Here is a 23810-nt window from a genome sequence, read left to right as displayed (position 1 = left end):
TCTTATTAACATATGCATCTCCAGTGTGGCCCAAAAGCTGTCAGCTACCCACTGTGATTTTGGATACACGGTCTCCGAGTTCTGCTTTCTGTCTCTCGCTGTCGTTGAAGCGGCCCTGCAGCTCCGTCAGCTGCCCCTCCACCTTCTTGCGCTTGTGCTCGACGTCCTGCTTGGACTGTGCGAGCGAGCGGATCTCCACCGTCAGCTCCGACGTCTCCTTCTCCAGAGCCTGCTTGGCCTTCTCCAGGTTGGATCTCACCTGTCAATCACACAAAACACATCTGCAGGTGTCAGGACACGGGCGTGCAAGGACCGTCATGATGGTGTCTTCTCCACTGTGCAGATATTTAATTTTACACCCTCATACTTTGTATTATGCAAGAGTGGGAGGGATAATGCCATTAAGTTTATGTATGGTACGTTTAGATGTTTTTGGCAAAAAGAAAAATGACTGCAATTCATGCATTTACGAAATTATATTTCGACATCGGCGCACACAGTTTTGGACCGATGACCATAGTGAATGGTGTTATCGCCTTGTGTTCTGCACGTGCGCGTGTGTGGTGGTCACTAACCCTCTTGGCTTGCTCCAGCTGCTCCGTCAGCTCCTCCACAGCCTGTGTGTGTTTCTGCCTCATCTCCTGCACTTGTGCCTCGTGGCTGCGGCCCTCCTCGTCCATCGCCTTCTTCAGCAGGGTCACTTCCTGCTCCCTCTTTGCCCTGCAGAATCAGAGGCACAATCGTGGCAGGGGTGCAGATCGGTTAAGCGGTGGAACTTTAACGCTGACGTTTGGTAACTGGTGGACGGAAGTAAACGCGCCCGCTACAACATAGGTCATGCAGTGAAACAGGAGGTGTGACATTTTCAACGTGTTGGTGCAGTTATAATTATGACCCCATGGTAGCGCTACTGCCCCCTCTGGACTCTCTTCGTTACATCATTTCTGCCACGTCCACAGGTGCCTTACGACTTATTGCCAGTGGTGGGTGTGCGCTAACCTCAGCTCCTGCTGTGCTGCCGTGCTGTCCAGTGTGTCCTCCAGCTCAGACTTCAGGGCCTCCAGCTCCTCTCCCAAGTCTCTCTTGGTCTTTTCGGCCTTGTTCCGGGCTATGCGCTCCGACTCCAGGTCCTCCTGCAGGTCTGAGATCAGGCCCTCCAGCTCCCGAATCTTCTTCAAGGCATTATTCTTCTGAGCTGTCTCATCCTCCAAGCTGGGACATAAACAAACAAAAACTCTCCCATATCACCTCACTATGTCAATGTCACTTTTAGGGGGATTTTACCATGTCCAAAGGAATGTGTACTTAATAAATGAGACGTGATAGCACCACTGACAGAGAAATACTATGTTGACATGGTTCTCGGCAGTAAAACATTTTTGAGAAAACGGCGTTAGGCAGCTGTTACCGTGCGAGCGCCGCCTGAAGCTCCTCCTCCTTCTTGGCGAGCTGGGCCTTCAGCTCAGCGATCTGGGCCTGCAGGTCTGCTACCTGCTCTTGCAGGTCATTGGACTCCGCCTCCAGCTTCCTCTTGGCTTTGTCCAGTTCCTGTCGGGACTTCTCTTCTTTCTTTAAACGCACTGGAGGTCAAAGGAAAACACCACTGAGGTACTGCAAATGAGGATTCATCTATACTGAGGTACTGCAAATGAGGATTCATCTATACTGAAGTACTGCAAATGAGGATTCATCTGTACTGAAGTACTGCAAATGAGGATTCATCTATACTGAAGTACTGCAAATGAGGATTCATCTATACTGAGGTACTGCAAATGAGGATTCATCTATACTGAGGTACTGCAAATGAGGATTCATCTATACTGAGGTACTGCAAATGAGGATTCATCTATACTGAAGTACTGCAAATGAGGATTCATCTATACTGAGGTACTGCAAATGAGGATTCATCTGTACTGAAGTACTGCAAATGAGGATTCATCTATACTGAAGTACTGCAAATGAGGATTCATCTATACTGAGGTACTGCAAATGAGGATTCATCTATACTGAGGTACTGCAAATGAGGATTCATCTGTACTGAAGTACTGCAAATGAGGATTCATCTGTACTGAAGTACTGCAAATGAGGATTCATCTGTACTGAAGTACTGCAAATGAGGATTCATCTGTACTGAAGTACTGCAAATGAGGATTCATCTGTACTGAGGTACTGCAAATGAGCATTCATCTATACTGAGGTACTGCTAGTGAGGGTGCATCTATACTGAGGTACTGCCAGTGAGGGTGCATCTATACTGAGGTACTGCAAATGAGGATTCATCTATACTGAGGTACTGCAAGTGAGGATTCATCTATACAGAGGTACTGCCAGTGAGGATTCATCTATACAGAGGTACTGCCAGTGATGATTCATCTATACTGTGATACTGCCAGTGAGGGTGCATCTATACTGAAGCACTGCCAGTGAGGATTCAGCTATACTGAGATACTGCCAGTGAGGATTCATCTATACAGAGGTACTGCAAGTGACGATTCATCTATGCTGTAAACATGTCTGGCTGAATACAATCATCTTTTGTTTATTATTAAAACATTTCTTAGCTCATTAAGTAAACGGTTGCCAAGGGCCTTAATAACCCAGTGGTGTACAGTGTTATACACGGTACCTGCCCCCATTGCAACCTTTAATTATTGATTGGATTCCCAAAATACAATTACAATTGCACCCCCAGTTAACAAAACAAAAGTGGTTGTTCTTAGTGATTGGTTTTATGGCGATCAGTAAGTTTGCACAAAAATGTCTACAACTTAATTTGTACTGCAGGGTAAGGTACGTGGGACAGAACCCAATATATTACCCAAACACCTCTTCCCAGGTCACAAAATCACCAATATGCTGTAACACTACAGGCTTTGTGCAGAGACGCCTGGGCCCTCACTTTCAAAGCAAAGCACTTCAACATAGGATTATCCAGGCTTTGGTGGTACGCACCCTCCAATTCAGATATCATGGATTCATGTTTGTTCTTCAGTTTGGTCAGGTTCTTAGATTTCTCCTCCTCTTCTGCCAAATTGGCACTGAAATCAGCCACTCTCTCCTCCAACAGCTTCCTCTCCTGCACACACAGAGGCACAGCCCGTCACCAACCACCAGCGCTCACAGTCTTAATGCTGCGTTCACAACATCACAAAGTATCACGAGAGCATCACATGCCCATCAGCTACATGTTGGTATGGTAAGGCAGACGGACACCTTTAGTAGTTTATTGTTGTGGTCTTCCATCACTAGAATGTCATCTTCCAGCTTCTTGATCTTGCCATCACATGTGACCTTCTCAAGCTGCAGCTTCTGACGAGCGTCCTCTTCTTCCTCCAGGTGCTCCTCTAGTTCCTGTACACAGTTTGGAATAAGCCACCTTGTGTGGGTGTTCATTCTGTTTTGTTCATGAAGAGAAAATCTAAATAAAGCTACAGACCAATTGTAAAATATCTGTGTTGGTACACGTCTGAACCTAAATGCTAATGGTCACCAGATTTTATTTAGGACCATTCTCAACACAGCATGAAGACAGACATAGCTGTGGGTGTTGTGCTTGTCAAGTTTAATATAAACAGCAGTATTGCTTGTCATGGTGACTGATAGTGATCTGTTGTCAGAGCTTTCATGAAGTAAACTGTAAACAAACATAAACTGTGCACACCAAATGATTTGCTATTGCCCTAGTTGTACATCTGCAAACTGTATCTACAAAGAGTTTATTTCAGTGGTATTCAAATCTGGACCCCAAATCAAAATCCAGTCCTGGAATTTGTAATGTTTAATGCAAAAGGTTTGCCACTTCGTTATCACACTTAACTCCCAGGACATTGAGGGCTATGATTTAAATACTGGTTTAGGTGTTTCCAATAAGTGTCCTGTGAGTGTATGTTCTTGTATGTAGAGTCAGCATGTACTTGTACTCCAGTATACAGTATGGTCAGTGGTAAGTGCAACACACCTGGATCTGTTGCTGCATTTTCTTCTTTTCCACCTGTAAGGAGGCGCTACGGTCCTCCTCCTCCTCCAGCCGTGCCTCCATCTCGTGCAGGATCTCCTCCAGCTCCTGTTTCTTGGCCGCCAGACGCACCCTCATCTCCTCCGCCTCTGCGTACAGCTCCGTCTCCGCCTGCAGCTGCTCCTGCAGGGTGTTCCGCTCATCCACCAGCTAAAGGGCACACCGCCACACTTACACCGCCGTTGCGACCAGCATCATGTCATACATCTCTCCAGCAGGAGCTCCATAAGAGCGCTGTTAGAGTGATGTCAGGGTGATGTCAGGGTGATGTCGAGCTGACACGCATTAGTCTGTGGGTGCTGTGGGTGAGTCGGCTAAACTGTGTGTTGGAGATGAATCTGAAAGCAGCACCTGTGTGTGTTTCAGAACGATATCTTTGAGCTCCGTCTCGTATTTTTGCGATGCCTCTTTTGCTTTCTGCAGTTCCTCCTCCTTCAGGGTCATCTCCTCTTCCTGACGGGTCACCTGCAGCAGCGGCTTAACCTGCGACAGGTAAACGCACATGGCTCAGCCACTCTGATAGGCTGCAGAACCTACGACAGGTACATACACACAGGCACGTGGCAGCCTGTTGAATGTTGCTCACCTTGGTGAAGAGCCTCCACCACTGCCAGTTCCTGAGCTTGAGGTAGGCAGCACAGTTCCTCTGGATCACCCTCATAGCCGTCAGCTGCTGCTGGCGCTTGGCGAATGCCCTGCAGGAAGACAAAACACACACACCGATGCGCTCAGGTAGGTAATGGACTTTATATTTTAATAACTCTAAGCACGTTTTACAGATACCCTATGTGAGGAGCATTCTCACTTTCTGGCCAGGAAGCCTCTGGCTTGGGCCTGGAATGCAATTATGATAACGGTGATCTTCAGGTCACGCTCCTCCTCCAGCTGAGCTAGAACTCCAGTGCGGAAGAAGATCTTACTCTGACCGATCCGGTACAGGTTAGGGTCCAGGTCCAGGTGCTTAATCTACAAGGATGAGATATATGTAAGAGATGCAGTATTGCAATAAAATCTATTATGTGATAGACAGGCACCAGTTTTTTGGGATACCTCAGATACCTCAATAAGTACTGCAATCAGTATGCTACTCCACCACAGTAAATACTATAGTCAGTATTGATATCAGTTCCATAGTCAGTACTACACTCAGTAAGGTAATCAATACTGTAGGCACTATAGTAGTCACAGCAAAAGGCAGTATAGTAAGAGACATTGTAGTTAGATCAGTAGTCAGAACTGTTCTTTAATGCACCACAGTGGTGCACTTACCATTAAAATGCAGGCTTGCTTGCCATCCATGAAGGCCTTTGGAATTGCACTGGCAGCCAGGATCTCATATCTGGATAGTATTTGGAAACACACAAGAAGAAAACATATATAATTGACATCTACCTTTCAAAGAGCCCACTAAAATTACAACAGAGTTATTTCTGAAGATAGTACATTCAATAAAGTAACATTCAACTCGCTTATTTACTTCAGAGGACACTAGAATGCGTAAACTCTGACTTTTGCACAGTATTTTATAGTACTATAGTTTTGAAAAGAATATTAACAAAATATTGATTTTGGTTTGCGCTTGAGGTACTAACCTCTGTCTGAACTCCTGGAAGACGATGCGGTTGGGGAAGCCCTGTCTGCAGATCCTGATTCCTTCCAGAACTCCGTTGCACCTTAGCTGTTCCAGAACCAGGTTGGCATCCAGTTTCCCTGCCTAAGGTTATACCCATATACACTAAGATCAGCATCTGTATCACACACATGCATAACATCTGTATATATAACATTTGTATCTCTCAAACATGTATTAACATTTATAATCTAATCTTTTTCCAGTATAGTGATAGGGCTGCCATGAAGTCTTAGCATTGTGATAATGAATTATGGATTATGATTTTATTTGTATTATATTTGGGTCGGTTACACCCCACACCAGCAGTCTATCAGACACGCACCCTCTTTTCGTGATTGGGGATAATGCAGCGGACAAAGTTTGGTTGTGTGTTGTGCAACGTCGTCATCAGCTTGGCCAGGGACTCTTTGTACAGCTGGCCGACTGTACGGAACATCCCCTTTTTCGTCTTGGAGGAACTTGGCGTGGAGCTTTCTGACATCTTGGCTATTGTCTCCAACCCAACAACACGATCCGCTAAGAGAATATTTTAAAGCAGATTTAATGTTCTCTTGAAGCAAATTTAATGTTCTTCTGAAGCGAATATAATGATCTTTTGAAGCAGATTTAATGTTCTTTTGAAGCAGATTTAATGTTCTTCTGAAGTGAATATAATGATCTTTTGAAGCAGATTTAATGTTCTTTTGAAGCAGATATAATGTTCTTTGCATTTTAACATGCAACACTTTTGTTTTCACAATCATCTAATGACATCAATGTTCAGTGCCTAATGCCACTGATTTCTGTCTTCATTCATGAAGTTCTGAGCTCCTGCTACTCACCATCCTTCCACAGATCCTGCACAAAAATACTGGACGAGTTGTTCAGCAGCGCAGTGACGTTGTCATTAAGTGGGTCCATGTTCTTGGTTAGCCATGCCACAGCATTGTAATCCACCTGGTTCACAGGGAATACAAGCTGGCCATATCAGCACTGCTAAAGAAGAACCCTAAAAGTTCAACGGGGCTTGAAAACTGAGTCAGTTATATTCATAAATACATTCTCACTGTAATATTCATACCCTTCCAGCATAATGAAGCACAGAAAATTCAGTTTTGTCCTTCAGCTGTTTGGGTTTGGCAAATTTGAGATGATTGGCATGAGTGTTACAGAGTTTCTCGACAAAGGAAATGTCTGTGGCCTTGGGGAACCAGCATTCTTCATCCAGCAGGGCCAAGATACCAGGTGGGTTGTTCTGTATGAGTAAAAACAAATGATAATCAAGTGGAGCCATCTGAAGCTGATATAAAACACTCAAAGAAAACAGCACCTACCGGCCTTTCAATGAGTTCAATGCAGGGCTGCAGGTCGAGGCCGAAGTCGATGAAGTTCCACTCAATGCCCTCGCGCTGGTACTCCTCCTGCTCCAGAATGAACATGGTGTGGTTGAAGAGCTGCTGGAGCTTCTCGTTGGTGTAGTTGATGCACAGCTGCTCAAAGGAGTTGTCCTGTAGAAGGATTAGAAACCCGTCAGCAGTTGTTCTTTTGAGGCACTACTGCAACTAATAACACAGTTTACCAACATGGAAGCTTTCAAACCTCAAAGATTTCAAAACCAGCGATGTCCAAAATGCCCAAGAAAGAGGCGCCTTGACGTTTGGTTTTGTCCAGGGCTTTGTTGACCCGACCCAGGATCCAGCGGAACAAACGCTCATATGTAGCCTTTGCCAGTGCTTCTATTGCAAAATCAGCCTGGGAAAATGCAGATTAAATGTAATGTTTCAGAAATGTTTCAATAATTAATTATCTAATAAATCTAATACACATGGTAATTACAGCTTAACTGCATATGGACATTTTTAACATGTTACCTGTTCTTTGGTCTGGGCCTTCTGTACGACCTCACGGCCCACTTTGATACGAGGAGTCAGAATAGCTCTGGTGAAGTCCGTCACGTTGATGCCTGAGAGATGGCACACTTTCTGGGCGGCTAAGAGGAACAAAATGAGAGTTAATTTTCAAACAGATTTTCATTTTTGGGGGTTAAAACTACCAATAAATATATTCATACATAACTGCATTGAAGCCTCACCTGTGTTATCGGGCATGGTGGCCTGCTCCTGATTCCTCTCCTTCTTGAACTCAATGTTTCCAAGCTGCAGCACAGTTGACACCACTTTGAGGATGCCTGAAAAGGAAGACCAGGATCACGTCAAACGATTCAAATCCTCCTTCATCCAAAACAAAAGGTCTGTCTTTAGTATATAATGTATGTATGCGTGTTAAATTGCCCCTCCTGTGAAGGAGGGTTTCTGTGTGTTCTTACCTAGTCTTTCCTCTTCTGTGAGGCCCATAATCGACATGGCTTCCATGGTTTCCTCGTACATCTCATCATCCTGCGTGCCTGGGATCTGCACATGAGCCTCCATGAGGAAGCGGTATTTGTTGAAGTTCTCCAACAGCAGCTCCTCTGGTGGATAAACGGGAGGACAGCATGAACAACTGAATGATGGCATGAACAATGCATTCTCTGGCTTCAATTACCATTGTTCTGGCATTGTTTCATAAAGTTATTATCAGCAATTTTGGCCAGTGTGGTAACACTGAAAAATTACCATTTTTCATTGGGTTAGGGTTAGCACCTAACCCTAACACTATGTGGACAGCCAATTGCAGACAATAAGTGATCTTTGTGTGTCCTAACATAATTAGTAAATGATACATTTGCCTGAAGTTCCTACCACGAAGTTTGTCCTTCGCTCCTGCTACCATGTAGTAGAAGATGTGGAAGGTTCTTTCTGTTTTTGCCTGTCTGATACAACGTGACTTCTCCAGTAGGTCTGAGAGAGGAGCAGTATTAAGGAAACATTTAATAATCTCACTGAACATATTACTCTACTGGGGCTCTGGCTTAAAGTTATGAAGGGCTAGATCTGGATTCAGCTTATATACCCTTAGTGTTAATATTAGGAGTTTCAAATATGTAATAAATAAAAAAAAAAAAAAAACTGTGGGCAGGCCTAGCCCGTGCGGGGAGCAGTTGGGGTTAGGTGCCTTGCTCAAGGGCACCTCAGTCATGGCCTCAGACCTGGGAATAAAACCCACAACCCTCTGGTCACAAGACCAGTTCCCTTCCACCAGACCATGACTGCCCTGTCATGTGGGTCTGATACTAATAAGAAATGTTAAAACTCCTCTCAGTAAGTAAAGATACAGGTTTCAATGTTGGCTCCAACGATGTAGCCAGTCACGTCAAAGTTTATCCGGATAAATTTGCCCTGTGGAAAATGTATAGGATTGAGAGCATTAACATTCTGTTATTCATTTAGGATTTATGGTGCAATTTGAATACTTTTAGGCCTGTAACTCACAAATCGTGATGAGTTGTCATTCTTTATAGTCTTCGCATTACCGAAAGCCTCCAAAATAGGGTTGGCTTGCAGCAGTTGCTTCTCTAGCTCCCCCTACAGGCCAGGCCAGACAACCATAAATTGCAATAACACAGATTATCATATTTTATAACCCTACAGATTAAGAAAAAAGATGAAAACTAATAGAGGGAGACATGTGGGACAACCATAGAGAGAAGACATATAAAGGACATATAAAGGAAACTCTCTGGCATATAAACTAAATGGCTTAATAGCTCAAACGTAAATCCAAACATCTGAATTATTATGACAATAGTATATAAAGGTAGATCTCATACGTTGTAAATCTCATACGTTTATGGCCCTTAACGAGTCTTTACTGACATTAGCCTGAAATAGTGAGACCCTCAGTAATCCTTAAGATTAAAGGGAGATTAGAGTGAGGTATAACTGAGCAACTGAATTTTCTGGTCATCCCTGGCTTTGTGTAAAATGAACTGAACGTAATCTGACTGAATCTAACATTTATTTCCATTATAAAACTCTCACTGGACATTTATAACTGCAGATTTCTTCTGATAAGCAAAAACATCATAGAACTATGTATTTTATCAAGGTGGCTTTTTGCATAGGTAGATGATCATTTCTGATTCGGTACTGGATCAGTCCCAGACACTGATATGCAGTCCTCATAGCTCCGCTAAGCCTGAACCCAGCGAGAGGCTGGGAAAAGGTGGAGAAGGAAGATATGTACCAGAGACAGATGAGTGCCGGAAGCTGGGGCTGCTGACGCAGACACACACGCACAGAGAGACAGAAGTAAAGGAGAACCCTGTAATCTCCTGGGAAGGCAAAAGGAGGAGAAAAGGAGAGACGACAGACAGCTCTTCACAAGCTGCTGTGAGAAACGAGGACAGGATAGAAATCGTAAAAAAAAAAAAAAGAAACAAAAGCTCATAAAAAAACACTTTGCAGGTTTTGACGGGAAAAGGATTCAAACGTCTTTTGATGTTGTCTCCCAATTCTCCTGTTGCAGAGACTCCAGCACAGTGGGAGGCTGGTCAGCGGATACACGAACCCCTCTGAACTGGTGGGGTACGGGATCTCTTTCTGAGTCATTGGCATATACATATCCTTATTTGGGAAAGACCCCAGCAGGAAGGCTAACAAGCTTGACATTCTCAGAGGGTTTGGGACCCTGAACATTAGATATGTTTACTGTTGTGAAAGGGTTATCAGAAGTGGTGCTCAAATCCAAACTGTGCATAAGGTGTATCACTACTGCTACCATCTTTACATACCACTACACACCCTCTATGAATCTCATATAAATATCACAGGTATAATGTATTCATAATCAGCTATAACACAAGCATTACAAGACTCAATCATGAGACATGTTTCATAAGACGTGTGTCCGTTTTCATATGGTTTCCATGCTGAGTTAATTTCTAACCTATGTGGACATTTTGCACATTGTGTGCAAGCTTGTAAAAAGTGTTATAATGCATTATGAATTCCTAGTACATAAACATATGAGTTTAACAGAGGGTGTTTACTAACCTGTGCTTGATTAGGTGAATATGGAGAAATGAGATCGTAAAACCAAAAGGGGAAAATAAGCATGCTCACACACTGTGCTCCATGACTGAGGGACAGACTGTTTCAATGCCAGACTCCAGCCTCTGGCAAAGAAAGAGTTAACTCAATCTCAGAAGGGGGAGTGTAATCTCCCAATATGGTTTTCCATGTGATTTGTGTCGTGTAGAGCATTTTGGATGTGATGTTTAAGTATTTACAGTGAGTTCTACTGCATCATCACACACTCTGATCTTATTGTGAGTGCCCCTTCATTCTCACTATTTTCACTCTCTGTGAGTTGGGCATGCAGGTCTTGGGCTGAATGTAATACACCACCACACACGCATACACACACACGCCCGCCCGCCCACCCGCTCATACACACACAAACACACACATAAAGAACTCCAAGCATTCTCTTCTACTCACATAGGCCAACTGTTGTCCTGCATGTTGCTATTTGGGGGAAAGTGTAGTTAGATCAACTGTTAAACTAAAAGTCTCTGTTCTGTTAAAGGGACAATTCAGACAAAAACTAATGATGAAGAATGAAAGCTATTGCTCCAGTTACCATGACATCACACTAAAAGGCAATATTACCTTTCATTCACCACATAAACACTGACTGGCTGGATTTAACAAGTCTGTGATTAGTTGTTTGTTTTTGTTTTTGCATGGAAACATTTGTATTATTATGTGAGATTATTCTCATTTAGATTTAGGACCTCTATAATCTTATCAAACTGTTATTTCATATCCCTATGAATATTATCCTAATAAGAGTGTTGTTAGTTTAATATTAACCCATTTACCAAAAAGATTTAGTGTTTAAACAATAACTTCCAGTTAACTGAAATATTACAGTAACCAAAAAACTGTAACACTAATCCTGTGCAATTGTGTGTAAACAGTTGATCTACCCTAGAGAAAAGTGAAACTTTAACCGATGTTAAACTTGAATGCATTACACAGGGCTGCACTAATGCCCTTCAGGGGGCTGTTGGATGGGCTGGTGATTCCACCATGCAGTTGTTTGGTACATTGCGGGATGGTGATACCTACAGCACTCGTGTCCTTTTTCCCTTTGTGGGATGAGGCCACAACTGCCAGATACTGGATGACTTTCTTAGTGTTCTCTGTCTTTCCAGCGCCGGACTCACCCCTGCATGACCGAACAGAAAACACATGATACAATACTGCCATGATCACTTAGTTCTGAAGGGGGGGGGGGGGGGGGGGGGGGGGGGGGGGGGGGGGGGTTAACGTTTGCTTATGATTTAAGATTTAAAAGTCACAGCAACACAAAGACAAACTAATCTCCATGGTACATTGTCCCCACTTCTGGACAGATCATTTATCCAATTTGTCTAAGTAAGCAAATAATCAGTAAATAACTGAGTGAGAGCAGCTTCCTGGTGTTGAAGGATCGCATACGAGTTTCACATCACAACAAAGAACAGCTAGAGGAACTGAGAAAGAGTGGAAAGATGATCTCTGTGGAACAGCACTCTCTCAGGCTGCATTAGCCTTTGGTCTGTGATATGAGAAAAAGATAAGCCCTCCAACTTTCTCTCTCCACCCTCTCTCCGGACATGCGTACACACATGTATTATACACACATACACATGTCCATAAAAGGAAATATTGGTATGGGCTCTTTGGCAGCTTTGCAGCAGTGGAGGACCCTGACAGGGCAGAATAGAGGCGGCTAACTCTTCCTTTCAACCTTTCATCCACAAGCCGAGCAACTTTTACACCACTCCCAACATACATTTATATACATGTGAATCATTTTGTAGGATCACAGTGATTCGTTTGTTAATTCATAGCAAATAATCAATAGCACTGATGTAAAACTAGTGCAATGCTAGTGCGTCGTTGTGTCAACAGACCAGACCATGATATAAATGTTTGTGAGTGGGTACATCAGACCTAGAGAGTGTGTCAGTGCTGCAGGGCATGAGTGTTGCTGTGGGTGTCTAAGCTTCAGGGTGTGAGTGTTATTGTACGCGTCAGTGCTACAGAACACAAATTTGTCTGTGTATCAGCTCTTCAAGGTATGAGTATTCCTGTGTTAAGCAACACTATAGGGCACCAGTGCTGTAGTGTGAATCAGTGCTACAGGCCACAAGCATTAAGTGTTCATGTGTGTCAGTGTTAAAAGCAATTTGACTGACATACAGGAGAACATTTAAAGCCTCTGAAAAGCACAAAAATGATTGCCTAATATCCATCACTAACAACACTTAAGCTTATCCAAAATAAATAGTATTTTTGACAGCACTATTATACAGCAGGAAGTTTACAGGAGCCCCTCCAAACTATCCAAATCAGAATCCTGTGTAGAACATTCCGGAAACTGACTGATGAAATCAGAGGATTCCAGGCAGTAGGATGGGTTGTGCACCACCATGGTGGTTTCCATTTCCTTTACCACTAAACACATAGGCCAGAGAAAATGATAAAACTAAATTATTCAAATTAAATGACTTTTTATAGACAAATTGTCTATTTTGTTCAAATTGTTCTAAATTGTTCAATTATTTGTTAATTCTTCCAAATAAAATGTGGGCATTTGGGGGGAGGAGGGGGCATATCTCTGACGGACCAAAGGGATACTGAATATCTAGCGCACATGGGCAATGATAGCTCAGGGCAAAATAAACAAACATAGCAAATAAATGCTAAAGGCTAAACACAAGCTAATCTGGATTTCTCATCAGCACATATGGTAGATTTCCTGTGAATAGCTGGCTGGAGCAGGCCTGAGGTGACCCCACTGCTTGGTTCCCACTGCTGAAGGACAATAATAAACCCGAACAGAAGTAACATTTCCTGGGGTCACTCAGCCCTCTGCGTGAAACCACACAGGAACACATCCCCCAGACTTGTGTCCTGGTTTTTTTTATCTCCCCCAGGACATAAAAATAATTTAACCTCAGAAGCAATTCTATTGTCAAATCAAAGTACCAATTTGTTGACAGCTCTGTATATGCCTATCAAAGAAACTTCATTCACTCTATAAATACATGCAATATAGGTCTGGCACTTGAAATTGATGTATATTTGATCTTTGAAGTTTGTTACTAGGCCTGATCAATTTAAGAGCACTCTGTCTTCTTTCTTCTTGTGGTCAGGAAAGGAAATATTAGAAGTTACAACAAATTAAATGCAGTTCCCTGGAGCACTTAGTACAGATTAATTTACCATACTATGCTTTTAAACAGTAACTTGTGTCTGCAGAAGAGTATTCACTCACGTGCAGAGAATAGATTGGTCCTCACGATCTGAAGGAAAAGAACAAAAACATTTTTAGTTTTTAGATCAGGTTGTAATTGCATTCTAATAAAATCAGCCATTTCAATCAGATTTTAGATCATTATAAAATTACTAATAAGCAAAGTGCCCTGAGAAAGTCTGAACTGCAAGAAAAGTCCAGCATGGTGGAAACCTGCCACTGATGTTCAAGGGAAAATGGAGTCTTCTGGCTGCTTGCCAAGCACAGCCTTGCAAGGCAAGACAAACCTAGTTTGTAGAGACAAAATCCCCACATCCATGACCTAATGACATTCTAAATACCGTTGTTCTGACCTAACAAAAAATAAGCCAGCTTTAGTCTTGATTTCAATAGCATGTTACTTCTCGTGTGAGACAAAATCCTCTCCAAGGATTTCACAAAAAGGAACAAAGGGTTTGCCACTGGGACAATCACGCATTCTTCCAAAATTAGGGTTAAAAAAATCCTTTGAGACCATCTTGGTTCTATTTAAGCTTATTTTGTAATCTTATTTTTCTCATGCCTGAGAGGATAAGAATAGAGCAAAACAGCTGGGCAATTATTGACTCAATTATCACCTGAGTTATTTTGATTTTAAGTCTAATTAAACATATTTTTCTAAAGCAACCCTGACAACGATGGCTCCATAAATACAAATTTATGTCAAATAAAAGTGTCACATGTCAAATAACAGTGTTTTGAGAGCTGCTGGTTGAGAAACATCACACATAAATATGACAGAGCCTTGAATTTTAAAAAGTCTGTTCAATTCCTGGAAATGCGTGTTCAGAATGTGGGAAGAGGGATGTAAATCTCCAGCTGTAATCCTGGAAGGCTTTGAGACTTTACTAGAGCATTCAGGCTGGTGTGTTGAAGCGTGGAATTCTATTTTTCAGTTATTCTTGTGGAACATCTATAAAAATGACACGACTAACAAACCTTCAGGCTCATGTGCCTTCCTGCCATTCATGGCATTCTGTCTGGAGGCTCTGCTCTACGAGACCTTCTTCTGCTTTATGGGACCCTGCTGGGCTGTAAACGCATTGCTCAGTTTGGATATGAGTGGAGCTGGGCAGGCATCCACACACAATCTGCAGTCTGCTCGTGTCTTACTTCCTAATTAAGGCACAGGCCAGGACGTCCAGGACTCAGAAAACCCAAATCCAAACACACAGCACAGCGACCACGACACACAGTGATGAGACCTCACTACACCGCAGCCAATCACACAGCACTGGAACTGTACTGACAAAATAGGGGGCTTACAAAGCCATATAGATATTGCTGTATTACCAACTAATTTACTATGAAAGAGGATTAAGAGCATACAAAAGGAGATTCGGTAGCACAAATTTCGGTAGCATAAACTACAAATTTGCCTGAAAATCTCTCTCCCCATTAACATTTTCTTCCACAACATTCCCCAGCAGCTCCTTGTCTGCACCAGTCCATCTGAACAGACCCTTTTCGGACCACAGGATACACCGCAGTGCTGGCAGTTCAGTACATTCACACAATCTCTGCTATGAGCTCCAGAATGTGCGATTTTATAACAACTGGCCAGGCGAGCACAGCAGACCTGCTACACTTCAAAGGCAAACCAGTGTAAGCTCCTTAGTGGGATCAGGATTCTTCTTGTTCACAGCCCAGGGATACACAGACACCACTGCTCTTGGTCTTTCAGTACAGCCATACTGTCAAGCTGTAATCTTACAATTGACTTGGAAGGAAGGTGAGATAGTGTCTTCTCACATGGGTGTACATAGTCACACATTGTGTAATTTACTTTTAAGCAAGACCAAATAGTGACAGTGCTGTCCACACTTCTGCAATATAGCTACCTGATCCAAATCAACACAGATCAGCAGAATGGTGAAATGTTCCCCTCTGAGGAGACTACAACCGACTGACACTGCTCTGTGCCGCAGGTGTGTTGTATCCTGATCAAAACTGTGCAAAATAATAGTGACTGAACCCTGTCGAACATTTGTAAAGGGGTTCCATCTCTCTTCCCGTGTGGCGAGCAATCAAGCTGACATGTCACCAGTACCTGTTTAACAGAACATCCATACCGCAGTTCTACATCCTTATAATTCAGGACCCATTTCATCCTACAACCAGCACCGTCAATAGAATAATTATTCATAAATAAGCCAATAGCTCTCCATGTGTGATAATATACTACAGAATAGAAGTCCATTGTGACTTCATTTCTTTAGCTTTATTGCATTTACCGCCAAGCCTCTGTTCCTATAACGGTAATATCGGTATTCCCCAATATGGTGTGTGTGCATAAGGTCACAACTCAAGAATATCTGGAACACTCAAGAACATCTACTTTATTTTTCCAGTGTTAGTTTTGCAAAGTGAAAAATTGCTACAGTGAAACTTATTCCCCATTATGATCTTTCTCGACAAGATAGAAGGTATAGAAGGTTTTGGTTCAAGATTTCTATGTTCTATTCACAGTGTTTATACTCTGGCCTCTCGGCAGAAAAGTGTCCACCAAAAATGAAGCCACTACCGCTATTTTTGCAGTGGGCTGTTTTTTTCTTTTATTTGCATGAGACACTCAGTCGAAAGGTTCCACAAGCTCGTTTGCCGCATATTTGCAATATTTTCTAGACATTGTTTACCTAATTTTCTGCAAGCAAGGACACTTGTTTATCAGTCAGTGCATCTTCCAAACAAACCTCCTGTGGTCCTTAGGAATTGCTGGATAACCCATCTGCACTTGTGTCATTTACCTTCTGAAGCCCATTCCAGTTCACAAGTGGGGTTATAGACGCTTATTTGAAAACTAATCTGTCCAGCTAAGAAGCAGTGTGGCTGTAGTTTAAAGTTTCTTCTACATGATGAACTACATAGAGCTTTGTAAAATTTTCATTGCTTTAAAAATGCTCTTGTATCCTTCCCCACAATTATGTCTGAATATATTTTTCAGTTGTATTGAATACTTTTTCATTTTCACATCATATCAAGTTTTGTTTTCCATCTACCTTGTCAAGAAAAATCTTAATAAAGACAGGTGGTGCCCCACTAATTTCTTAGAGTTTATACAGTGACTTTTAAATCAGTGTATTATACCTGTGGAAGTCTGCACTTAGAAGTTTAAGCTATAGGTTTTCAGGAATATTTTCTGGAATATTGTATTTGGAATTTACCTTCTGAAGTTTTGAAAGTTTTCTTTTGCATTTACAAGGTGTTGCAATATTGTAATATTCTGTTAATATTTTGTTAATTTTGTTAATCAATTCAAGGAAAAAAACTAATTATAAAGATGTGTTCCATAGAACTGTAACAATTTCCCTCCTGAATGAATATGGCACAATGCATATTTAAAATGTTTGTCTGAATCTTGCTTAGTCACTTCCTGCAGTAAGCCAGGAAGCCGTTTGGGCCTAAACTTTATTACTTATAATGTCTTTGAGAGTTACTACACCTACAACTATAACTTTGTGGTTGTATGCATTAGTGTATATAAGGTATGGTATACATCAATGTGAACTAAACTAAACTCAAATTTAAGCAGTCTCTGTTTACAGCTAAGGCATTTAACCCTAACCCTAAAGGCTGTGGGAATTTATTTTACAGCATTGATGGGGAACTGGAGCATAACCACTTCACTGCCAACCATTAACTTCATCTACTGGTCGTTATCTCTGATTAAGGGGAGCAGGATTCACTGGGTGACTTACTTTACTATTCTGGAAGCCATTAAGAAACATCCATAAGATATAAGCAACTCACCTCACCCAGCATCACTGTAATGATGGGGGCTGTGCACAAAAGATGGTGGATATCTGGCAGCTGCTATCTTTCTCTGACTCTCAGACACAGCACGGACACATCCTACGACTACCGGCACTTCTCATAGCTGTCATGGGGCACTTAAACAAGACACTAATCGCTTTTAAAAAGCTTTTCCTATGACAAAAGAGCACTTCGACATGCTTGACATTTAAGTTCTTTCTATGAACCAAGAGCATCTATTTCTAACTAAGGGGCCATGCTGTTTGTGGTAGCATCTTGAGATGACACTTCTTTAGCATATACATGTAACATGTTAACCACTGTGAGTTATATTAGAACAACAGCAGAAAAGTCAAACCAGGCAACTCCACTTCTGAAACTCGTACTTCAGCAATAGCTTTATGGAAATACTATACACATGCAGTTTTCTCCCAGTCTTAGGTCCCACCAAAATGGCAAAATGGATGTTACTTTAGGAAAGTGAATTACCTTCAGCATCACAGGGAAAGCTTGTGTTAGCTCAGGAAACTAGCTGCTAATTTCTTTTCGTGGGATGTCTTTGGTCACTCTGTACAATCTGAGAGTTAGAACTACGCCATTTTGCCAAACACTGTTGGTTCTGGATTGGCGTGGATGTCAGTGTAATTGAAGGTGAGTCCCAGCAGTGGCATTCAGCAGCGTTATCTGGCTGTGCCACACAGGCCCAGGGAGTGCGCTCTTCTGCCCTTACCTTGCATCATGTTCCTGTAAGCGTTGTCTGTGATGGAGTAAATATGTGGTGGAACTTCATGGCGCTTTTTGCCTTTGTACATATCAATGATCTTCTCTGAGTAGATGGGCAACATTTTGTAGGGATTCACCACCACGCAGAACAGGCCAGAATAAGTCTAAATGAAAGAAAAAAGATCAGTACAGACTGAATGTGTTTGTACTGCTATTTACTAAAATGATACAGTTATGATTTTATCAGAACCAAGGCCAATGTGTCAAACTAAGATGATGACAAACAGACTACTGGAATTAAACATTACAGGAAGAATTGTCCTTAAATGATCAATTTTTATTGGCTACAATATGGAATAAACATGACAAGCCTTCTTATGAATCAGCTGATTAATTTATAGTTTCAGGCATATTGTTTGCTCAAAGACTTGTGGAACATGCCCAGATTACTTGCTAAAGTCATTGACATTTAGGTATGCATTTGTTCTGTGTTGGTTTGAGGAATGTAGTTATTTGTATTGTAGAAATTTAAATGAATATTTCACCTGCCATGATGCTACTGGTTTTGACACGTTTTTATGCTGAATATAGGCAAGCCTCACTTCACCACTTAAACCATGTGTTATGAATTCTATAGGTTGCAGAGTTGTTGCAGACACATATCTACAACAATCTTTATGGCTTAAGACATTCTAATGCAGCCATGGTAAAAATAATACTACTAGAAAGTGGAAATTCCTAATAAGGCTTCCCAATATCCAAAATAACTGTTAAAGTAGAGTCAAAGAACATAATGTGATCCTTTTCCATGTACTCAGACATATTATGGACATTTATTAGTGTTTACTCAGTGGAGGCTCTTGTTTGCTTACTCGCAATGGAATTTTATAAAAATAAAGCCATGTATGACTGTTATTTTGTATTCTGTCAAATTTTATTTGGTAAAGACTGACTTTCATTTAAATATTATTCTGCCCAAGTGCTGTAGAGGCTACAGGTTTTTACAGCCAGAAAATACCACCTAACTAAACACGGTTGACCTTTTCCTGTGAATCCTTTAAAAAGTTCACATGTGTACAAAACCTTAATTGCAGTATCACTGGTCAGACTGTGAATTCTTTGAAAGTGTTTTAATATCCCAGTGAACATAGTTGGATTAAAGGTTAGCAAATGGAAGATGAATCATATCACACAGGCCCTACCAAGACAAGACTGTCCATCAAAACTTTGGGTCAGAGTAAGGTTACTTATGATGGAAAGACACAGAGAAGCCAACAACCACTTTGAAGCTCACAGTGTTCAGTAGCTGAAAGTGGGACGAAGGTGCACCAGTCAATTTGACCTCAGCATATAACTGACCAATATGGCAGGGTGACTAAAATGAAGCCATCACTGAAGTAAAAATGCTTCAGATCAGATGTGATGATTGCCAGAAAGATTCAGAGTGACCTAGTTAAAATTAGATAAGGTTCTGTGGTCAGATAAGACAAATCCACAAAACATTCTTGGCAAATACTGTACATGTGTAACACCTCCCAATCCTCACAATCCCGCATGGGTGTGGCAGGATTAATGGAGGCTCTTCCTCAGTGAGGACTGTGCATTTTGTTAAAACTGTGCAAAATATAGGTAACTGCGTGCAGCAAGAAATACTGCAACACAACTTACTGCAAATTGACTTATAAATAAATAAATCTCAAGGTTGGCAGAAACATCATCTTTCATCAAGACGGTGATCCAAAACAACACCACAGCACACTTAGTGAATGTGAAAGTCTCAACACACTAACTTTATCAAATCTGTCATGAAGAATGGGCAAAAATCACTCCCAGTGTGCAAAGCTAGTAAAAATCTCAACAGACTTAATGCTGTCATCTCAGCAAATGGTGTTTCTTCCAAGTACTAATATGAAGGGGTTGAAAACCTTAGTAAGCAGCATCCTTTGGCTAACCAATGGATTTTGACAGCTCATTTACTTCAACAGCATACTGGTTTGGAATAGAAATGCTTGCTGGAACACTCTCTGTAAGTGTCATTTGTAAAGCAGATGAATCTGATGACTTTTAAGGGAGTTGCATACTTTTACAAGACACTTTATTTATACAGATCAGCATTTCAAACTGTGCTGTCGGAAACCTATCTGTCTTTGCTGATTGATGGTCTCCCATATGCCATACATGATTTTATTTGAGGTGGTTCAGGTTTTTGTTTTATTTATAGCTTATTTGTACAGATTTATTAGATTTATTTTTAATTTTGCACCATGACATCCTGCCTTGAAAAATAAGCACTCATTCTGCAATGCCTGTAATGAGCAGTGAGAGTAAGAGGCATGCCTGACGTTTTAATTGAAAAATATCAAGGTTTACTAGATTTTACTACAATTTTTAACTAATTTTATTTTAGAATTAAAAATGTTCATTATTTACAAACTTTGCTGGAAGATAACACACAGATACTGGACATTTAGTTAGTGATATTGTTTACTTACCTGTTATAATTAAAAATAAAATGTACTGTGTAACGGAAGGATGTGGTGCTTCATTTCTGCCTACTCACGTAGATGAGGCCAGAGAAATATCTCTCCCTCAGGTTGTGCAGCACGGAGGCTTCGTTCAGGCAGGTGAGCTCGGCCATGTCCTCCACCTTGCTGAACTTGGGTGGGTTCATCTTCTGGATGTCATCCTTGTTGACCGTAATCTTCTTCCCGTTATCAACCAGCTCCACCAGCACCTCATCCCCTTTCTCCTCCTTCATGCTGGCCGCCTCGAAGCCGTGCTTCTCTGATGGAACCCACACCAGCTTCTTGGCAGCCCAGTCAGCTTGTGCCACAGGGCTGTTGAAGAAATCTTTGTCTGCGAAGAGGAACTTCTCATCCTCGCTAATGGTCTTGTTAGCCATCTTGCTGTTAGTCTGGGACACCTGTAAAGAACAGAGCAGCAGGTGATTTATATGAACACATTCAGTGCTTTGAAACCACCATTAAAATGCTATAATGGCATGTCATAAGCCAGGACTTTTAACTAAGGCCAGTAGCCACTAGTAACCGTTAGATAGTAGCTGACAATGTGAAGGGATGTGATGGAATGATTTATGCTGCACCATTACAATCACAGAGATTTGTGTTCTAGGGCCATTGGGTATTTCTACCTCTCAATATGGCACATATATTTTACAAAGATTACTTTCACATTAATATTTCTGGTTAAAGAATTAAAAAGCTTATGACAAACACACACACAACAACATCCAATTTCCTCTTCATTGAAATGTTATGCTTAACTGCTAAGTCTGCTATGTCCTAGCCTATGGGGACCCAAGACATCATTTGCCAGTGTATTTGATGGGAGATGAAGCTTATAGACAGCAAAAGTCCACTGAAGCAATCAACTCCTGCCCACTACATATTCCCACAGGTCACAGCGGGGGCCCGTTTTAGATCTGAGAACAGTGTCTGGGAAAAACTGCAACATTTCTACAGTTTGATTAAACACTTGCTCCAACACAGATACAACACACTAGCTGTCCATGCTGACACACATGCAACTAAACTATATTTTCCGCAGCAACGCTTTATGATTTATCTCTTTCCTTTTGGCTTTTGCAGCTGATCTGTAGTCTCATGCTGTGATGCCCATATATGGCAGATTCTCTGGAGTGGACTGGATACCTAAACAGCAGAGCAAGTGAACTCCCAAACAAAGGCCTTATAGGGAATAGTATGCCTCCAGCAGGACTGGCAGTTTACTCCAAAATGATAACATAGTGCAGGGCTAGGAGGGTGGGGGAGAGGCGCTCTAGCACTCCTAACCAGCTGATAGGGGAACTGCACATAATGTACTATGGCAACAGCTCCTGGATGTATTCTTCTGCATGGGGAAACGTACTGTAAATCCATTAGCAGGTTTCTGAAATAGGTTTCTGTACATCTTCTGAAATACTAACATACTAACTCTGTTTGCACCAAGTAAAACTGTATGAACATAGTTTCAATTATATTTATAACTATTTATGTATAACTAAATAATGTTTACTGAAATACCTAATGCATCATGCAGTTTATATGCAAATGACATTTTAAATTTACTCTGGCTGCAGAAATGAACATTACTATGGTTCAAAGTTACCAGATATTACCGGACAGTCTACCTACATGTAATTCTTATTTGCAGCTTGCATTAAAATTTATATTTGTATACTCGTTGCACCTACAGAACTGTTAAATGCTGATGAGAATAGCTGAGGTGTTAAGAGCTACAGACTGCATTGCGGTAGTTAGCTGCTGTTTACTGCAGATAGCTGAGCTGGTGACAGATATATTGAGCTGGTCTTTTAATTGCTACTGTTAGCTGTGAATATCTATGAATATGTGTCAACAGTGCTAGTACTGTTGGTAGTTAGCTGCAGTTTGCTGCAGTTAGCTCAACTGACATTATCAGTAGTTAGCGGTCTGTAGATGGTCCTGATGGTAGCTACCCTGAGTTGGTACTGTGCGCAGTTACCTGCAGTTGGTTACAGTTAGCTGAGATGCTGCTGACTGAACTGGGCCTGTCTGTAGTTAGCTTAGCATCTATAGTTAGCTTTTTTCTGGCTTGTTGCTCCTTGAAGATGTGTCTGAGCAAAACACAGATACTTACAAGCTTTCACGTTATAAAAGAAGCATGTCAAGAAATGCTGAAAATAGTTAAAAGAAAGGCTAAAAATGTCTCTATCAGACTATTTAATTGTTTTTATTAGCTGTAAGTGGAGCGTTGCCTTGAAGCTCGAGTACATGCAACATTGAAGGCAGCAAATGAAGGAAAACCCAAAGCCCTGCAGCAGCTGTGGGACCTGACCAACTGAAGCAGAAAATTGCCAAAGAATCCTACTTAAAACCATGGAAAATAAAATAGAAGGAATCAGTCTCCTGGATGGTCTGGGGCAGGACAAACAAACAGCCTCCGGGGAATCAAACGGTGGCTTCCTGTAACCCCGGAGGCAGATATAACATCAATCCACATGAGGATGGAAACGTTTTATTCCAATGCCACTCAATTCTATTCTTATTTCTTTTGTCAACTTGTTACTCATGATTAAACTAATAGCTGAATCCATCGCCATGACTGTACTGTGTGTTTCATTCATGTGTCTTCATGGCTGAAATAAACTTGCATGAATGAGGCTCTGCAGCTTGGGTGCAAATGGGCTGTGTGCCCAGAGGTCATGTGACCTTTGCACTCATGGGGATGGAGTCATGTGACCCCTTATCCTGTGAAACATTTCATCCCTCTTTTTCACTCTCATTTTTTTTACATTCCCTTTATCTATTTTCATATCATCCAAGCAAAATATTTACTCTGCATTTTATCAGGACACAAACCAACCCACTTTCTTCCACTCTCTCTTACACAACTGTCATTTCTCGCTATGCACACTGAAGTCCAACAATAAATAAATACCCAAAGGATAAATGTACTGTTCTTTCAGGTTTCAAAATT

The 23810-nt window shown here is 41.6% G+C and overlaps 1 protein-coding gene across 4 annotated transcripts in view; it reads right to left on the bottom strand.

Moving 5' to 3' along the window:
- The window catches only part of myh11a (myosin, heavy chain 11a, smooth muscle), a 34756-nt gene that overhangs the window by 8263 nt on the left and 2683 nt on the right, over positions 1-23810 (bottom strand). For 3 of the 4 annotated variants that reach the window (XM_077015306.1, XM_077015309.1, XM_077015307.1), the window contains exons 2-29: positions 20893-21255; positions 18340-18496; positions 13839-13866; positions 11642-11741; positions 11009-11035; positions 8999-9091; positions 8842-8905; positions 8369-8467; positions 7954-8097; positions 7720-7815; positions 7499-7617; positions 7227-7379; positions 6962-7135; positions 6709-6882; positions 6470-6584; positions 5971-6164; positions 5608-5729; positions 5285-5354; positions 4821-4981; positions 4602-4710; positions 4367-4498; positions 3959-4165; positions 3214-3351; positions 2953-3076; positions 1409-1580; positions 1000-1212; positions 576-720; positions 53-259 (exon numbers count right to left, since the gene is read on the bottom strand). In XM_077015306.1, coding sequence (XP_076871421.1) covers positions 53-259; positions 576-720; positions 1000-1212; positions 1409-1580; positions 2953-3076; positions 3214-3351; positions 3959-4165; positions 4367-4498; positions 4602-4710; positions 4821-4981; positions 5285-5354; positions 5608-5729; positions 5971-6164; positions 6470-6584; positions 6709-6882; positions 6962-7135; positions 7227-7379; positions 7499-7617; positions 7720-7815; positions 7954-8097; positions 8369-8467; positions 8842-8905; positions 8999-9091; positions 11009-11035; positions 11642-11741; positions 13839-13866; positions 18340-18496; positions 20893-21234 — 3879 coding nt within the window. In that variant the 5' untranslated portion in view covers positions 21235-21255. The remainder of the gene's footprint in view (positions 1-52; positions 260-575; positions 721-999; positions 1213-1408; positions 1581-2952; positions 3077-3213; positions 3352-3958; positions 4166-4366; positions 4499-4601; positions 4711-4820; positions 4982-5284; positions 5355-5607; positions 5730-5970; positions 6165-6469; positions 6585-6708; positions 6883-6961; positions 7136-7226; positions 7380-7498; positions 7618-7719; positions 7816-7953; positions 8098-8368; positions 8468-8841; positions 8906-8998; positions 9092-11008; positions 11036-11641; positions 11742-13838; positions 13867-18339; positions 18497-20892; positions 21256-23810) is intronic. The other variant, XM_077015308.1, reaches the window with a different exon arrangement.

Source organism: Brachyhypopomus gauderio, chromosome 8 (genome assembly GCF_052324685.1).
Source record: "Brachyhypopomus gauderio isolate BG-103 chromosome 8, BGAUD_0.2, whole genome shotgun sequence".
Classification (NCBI taxonomy): domain Eukaryota; kingdom Metazoa; phylum Chordata; class Actinopteri; order Gymnotiformes; family Hypopomidae; genus Brachyhypopomus; species Brachyhypopomus gauderio.
The sequence above is the reverse complement of the archived record's forward strand: the minus strand, read 5'-3'. Positions and strand labels throughout refer to the sequence as shown.